This window comes from Macrosteles quadrilineatus, unplaced genomic scaffold (assembly GCF_028750875.1).
Source record: "Macrosteles quadrilineatus isolate MER2022 unplaced genomic scaffold, UCM_ALF_1.0 Scaffold_2__2_contigs__length_208266976, whole genome shotgun sequence".
Lineage (NCBI taxonomy): Eukaryota > Metazoa > Arthropoda > Insecta > Hemiptera > Cicadellidae > Macrosteles > Macrosteles quadrilineatus.
The window spans coordinates 181,800,783-181,806,313 of NW_026542595.1; the positions used below are offsets into that span (position 1 = coordinate 181,800,783).

The window sequence follows — 5,531 nt, forward strand, 5'->3', positions numbered from 1 at the left end:
CACTATTGGATGTTGAATAGATACGGTTTAAATTTACAAAATTACTGATTTGACTTCTCAAAACGCTACATTCAGGAGATACTTAATGTTAATCTTTAAGTGACGATATATTCGTCCTGTAAAACTTTAACAGTGTAAAAATATCAATTAGTGCTGAAAGCTATCTTTGATAATTACATCCGTACATAGTTATTTATTATCAACAAACACAGATTTCCCAATTCACCAAATGACTTATTCAAATTGCCCAAACACATCATGACCCTTGGCGATTCATAGGAAGTCCTTCAATAAGTTTGTACAGAGGAAGTAACGTCTATATTTACTCTGTTTGCCATCTGTTTACCACTCGAGTTCCGGCCTTGCTCACATACGGCTTATGACTACATAACTCTTACAGTGGGTAAAAACCATTGCGTTGGTTTAGTCATCCCAACTATCATATAAAGGAACCCCAAGTGCAACAGGGACATATTCAACTTATCTCAACCATGGACAGTCATGTGAGTATTGCAAGTAGTTTCATGTTTTACGTAGGGTAATTATATTTGGAAAAAAAATTAGCACTTATCAAATTTAGTTGGGAATTTTGAGTTTTGTTGCAAATAGAGTGATAAATCAATACATTTTTCAGTTTGTTTACGATGTTTTTTTTACCATAACACTTTGTGTAGCAATCATGCTATATTATTCACCATTGTTGAACACAAAATGTTTGAGGTAAAAAATTAAAACATTTTAATTTCTTGGTGATTATTATAACCAATTACGATTTTTGATCTAGGGTAAACTTAACTCATTTTTTTTAAATTTACATTCATGAATGATTGATTTATAATTACTGATAAGTGATTACGAGTATTGTACCTAAACTTTTAGAATAAGAAAAAACTTGACTGCAGATATGTTTATAGCTTGTGGTATATAAAACATATGTTAGGAATATTTTCTACAGTGTCCTCTTTACATAGGCCTAAATGTGAATTCGATTTGTTTGATAAATATCTGCATTTATCCGTAGTGTAGGGCCTACATTGTACGTTTTAACATACATTTTATAAACAAAATTACTATTTTATAATCATTGTTTACTATTCTTTGCTATCGAAAAATATTTAATTGTTTCTTAAATTTTCGTTTATGTGCAAGATGCTTACTTTATCAAATTCACAGCGATATTGACATAAACTGGATTATTGCTTCTGATTTTACGCATATGTAGCAGCTAGTATTGTTTCTTGAATTTTATTTTATGTGTAAGATGCTTTATTTTATCAAATTCACAGCGATTTTGACATTAACTGGACTTTTGCTTCTGATTCTACGCATATTTCAGCAGCTAGTGGTTTATATTTTACACTGTAGAGAGATCACTAGGTTTATTGCATTATTTAACCTCTCAAATAACGTTGAGTGAACAATACGATCCATATATCGTTACATATAGATTATTATTGATCTACTACTTTATCGGTGATCTATGTTATGATTAAGAGTAACTAAAACAGGTTACTCTGAGACATTTCAACAACTATTGACGTTTCTACAACTTTGTTAACATATTTTTCCCATATTCCACAGATCGTCCTCTTTGTATTTCTCGCCGCTGCTCTGGTCATTTCAGTTCACTCTCAGGAGGATGTGTCTTCTGGAGAAGGCGAAGGAGACGGAAGAACTCTAGGCTTGATCAAGAAGTACTATAACCACAAGAAATACGGAGCCTCGCCCCATTATCTGGGCGGGGGTGGTCTGCTGGGCAGCTTGTTCGGGGGCCTTGGCGGGGGCTACGGTGGTTACGGGGGCTACGGGGGCTACGGGGGCAATCCATATGGACACGGGTAAGTAACATTTTAGACATTCCACTAGTCATACTTTAACAGTTGGTAATTAGAAAGTATTAAGGTATGCTGCAGAGCAATATTTGTCAAATACATCACGATTCAATACATCAAGTCAATATTAAAATGACCACTACAATTTACTAAGCTGTTTAAAAATCACACCGTGCACTTGACAGGAATCTTAATTGATTGTAGTAGTTTAACAACTAAACAAATAATTCAATCCATCCAACACAATTTTGTGTGAAATTTGTGCTACCAAAGTAAATTTAATTCCATTATTAAACTCCTGTAGAGTACGATTAAGGTTTACATTTAATTTGATTTAACGGGATATAGTACGATACCGTACACTCACTAGGGAGGAATAGTAAAATTTGAAAAACAAATACTTTTAAATGAATGAAATTAAAAATAGTAAAAGCTGAGTCGAAATCAGAGACGGAAATGTCCTCTATGATATTTTCAGCAAATCCCGCTTGATGAACAGATACTAAAATACTTGCAGATAAATAAAATATACAATGAGATATCATAAAATATGTAATTGTTATTAAGGTTAAATCAACCTCCCGCAATAGTAGTTTAACCCATATTGAAGGTCAAGTTCTTTCAATAGAATTCTCACGTAAGTCTGTTCCAATGTCAGGGAAGGTGTGAAGTCTCAAAATCCCGACTAATTAGCGCAACCGAACAATTAACATCAATTAGAAACAATTACGAAACCGATGTTATCTAAACTGCTGTAATGTTCATGTCAAACCTGTGAAACTCGGACATCTTATATATCTTTTCTATCTGTTAAAATTATTCGTCGGATAGTGTGGTACTGTAAAAAAATGACATCTTTAAGTATTGAATAAAACCAATCATGCCATATATTTATTGGTAAGAAAATAATTTTTATATTATCAAAGTAGGATAGAGATTATTATGCATTGTAATGAATAAACACTATCATTCTTAAACCATCGGTATAATTTGTCAACATATACATGAAATGTGTTAAACTAATTTGTTTTCGTCAGATACAAAATATGTATGGAAAATAACAACTCACATTCCTCTGAATTTGAACTTATAATAATTACTCCCACATCCACGTTTAGTAAAAACGTGTTTAGAGCTTACGAACGGAGATTAGCTACTACAAGCAATGCCACATGTTGTAATTTTGTGGTTTGTTTTAAGCTTTCGAACAATATTTACAGTCAAAATAATGGCTTGGGCTTAGATTATGGTGACTATGGTACCAGTAATTCCTATTTTCGTATCCATAAATCTTCGTAATTATGAAAATATGATGAAGATTTACAATCAATTCAATATAATACATAGTACGCATGCAGTTTTACAGCTACCCGTCCATAAAATATGTTAATATGTAAAATCGCAAACGTGCAAATAAAGCAAGCGTTTCTTTCAGTGGTCTAAATACATTTACGTATGATTTGAGTTTTTTTCTTCATGTAGTGAACATGAGTGCTTGGTAATATTATGCAATTATATTTTATTAATACGTATGTAAAATCAACCATATAGCCTAATAGGAATGCCAGTTTACATTCCAAGATTTACAGTTACTTAAGAAAACATCTGCTAAACAAGAATTTAGAATCCAATTTCCGATTAAAAAACGTACATTCATCAACTAACCTAGAAGAGTGTTGGAAAGAGTCCAAATTCAGTGCGTAAATGCACAGGTAGAGTTTTTATACCGGTTGCAGTTGCTGGCAACCTCATCTAAATTCTGTTGACATTAGCAATTTAAGATACAGTACATGTAAACATATCCTTCTTGGCTCGGCAGATGAGTGGTCTGAGAGCTAGCTTTGCGAACTGAAAGTTTTAAGAAAAAAAGAAGAAGAAAAAACAGAGTCGTGCAAATGTGAAACAACCTAGCTAAAAGGTTTTAAAATAATTATTGTATACTCATATTTTAAGTATAAAAATAACATGAGCACAAGAATAAAACTAAATCTCTTACAGATAAGTTAAAATAATAAACCAAACTATCCTTAAAAATTTAATATAATATAACAGCTCAGGAGCTAGAATGGAAATTAATTTTAACAAAAAAATTGACTTTAAATTAAAACTTCATATTATTTGAAAGTATGTATATTATTAAACATCATAACAAAACGTACAATTTGCTTATAGTTTTTAAGAACGGCCAAATTTTGTGTTGTAAATATGTTTTCGGATTGATAAAAAAAAGTGTAAGTCTAATGTATAAATATGTTTAATTTTAAATGTGTATCATTTGTAATATTTAATTTAAGGATAAAAGTAAAGAAGAACGTACGTAGTTTAACGTACATAGTTTATTAAATATGTTAACTGGCAATTCAAAACATTCTCATACTACTGTATAAGTTTATTTTAAACATGCATACACAGTTGTTTTTCACTAGAAAGTTTCTTAGTAAACGCTTAGTCAGTATTAAAGTATTATCGATGGTGTTGCAAATACTGTAGCTTATTTCAAGCTTGCCAAGGTCTGCCAACCAGCGAGGAATGGGTAAACAAAATATTTAAAGTTCAAGTTTTCTCAAAACAACGAATGACATAAATAAATATTAACCATACTTAACATTGCTTTATTGTCGTCCGTAATATTACAATAATATCAAGTACTGTATAATTCTGTGCATCAGCATACTGTCGTAATGAAATTGCAAAAGTTTTACCCTGAAACTTAACATGTTAACATGTTAGATGTTAATTTCTTCCTTACCTTGATTTTGATTTCTTTTTTCAAAATTTGTAAGGTTTAAATGAGGTAAGATTGCATTCAAGAATTAACTTAAATAAAACTGGAAAAAAAATAGTATTTTAAGTCTTCCAGACAGGAAGACCCCTTATATATACTAGAGAACTCCTTTCAATAAAGGATATAATAAATTTCGCTAATTTATGGGACAGATATGATTGAAACAATACATAAGAACTATGATTCCGATGAAAGTACTAATTCATTTTCCTAAAAAATGATGGAGTATCACATGTATGTAAGACCAAAATTAGTTACTCTATTGAATTTGTTTGAGAATTAAAAAAAAGCTCAAGAATCAAAATGTGTGTAGAATAATGTTCTAAGGTACATCCTATTTTTTCAATCTTTCAATATTTACAAAAAATGTCCCCTTCAGGCACAGCTATGGTGGAGGAAGTCCTTTCATTGGTGGACATCCTGTCAATCCCGGAGGATACTACAGACCTGGAGGATATCCCCCAGGATACGGAGGATACCAGACATATCCTGGAGGATACGGTGGTGGCTTTTAATTCCGTGTCTTCATTGGAGGGAAACCTTGTCTACTACTTGTAACATTTTTGATATGCAAAGTTAATGCAGGATTTTGAATGTACCAGTATGTACGGGATATTTAATATTGAATGTCCCTATCTATCTAAATTGATATTAGAAGTCTTAAATGCACTGTTCCCCTAAAACACATTGACGTAAATTGTTCAAGGTTAAAAATGTAAAGTGGAATTAGCAAATAAAATATAAGAAAAACTAAAGATATAAGGTAATTTTTCTACAGCTTTAAATATCTATATGTAAAAAATCATACCTAATTTCTATTACAGTCCACGGGAAAATATAAGTTTTAGAAAAACTGGGGACTACTTTACGTCAGTTTCATAATTGCACACTGACTATAAAGAGAAGGATTAAAG

At 31.4% G+C, this 5,531-nt stretch overlaps 1 protein-coding gene across 1 annotated transcript; it reads left to right on the forward strand.

Annotated features, from left to right (window-relative positions):
• The first annotated feature begins 365 nt into the window (after positions 1-365).
• Positions 366-5,132, forward strand: LOC128985188 (shematrin-like protein 2). The gene is made up of 3 exons (XM_054404572.1): positions 366-503; positions 1,582-1,838; positions 4,997-5,132. The coding sequence occupies exons 1-3, from the start codon at positions 492-494 to the stop codon at positions 5,130-5,132; spliced, it is 405 nt and encodes a 134-aa protein (XP_054260547.1). The 5' UTR covers positions 366-491.
• The last annotated feature ends 399 nt before the right edge of the window (positions 5,133-5,531 follow it).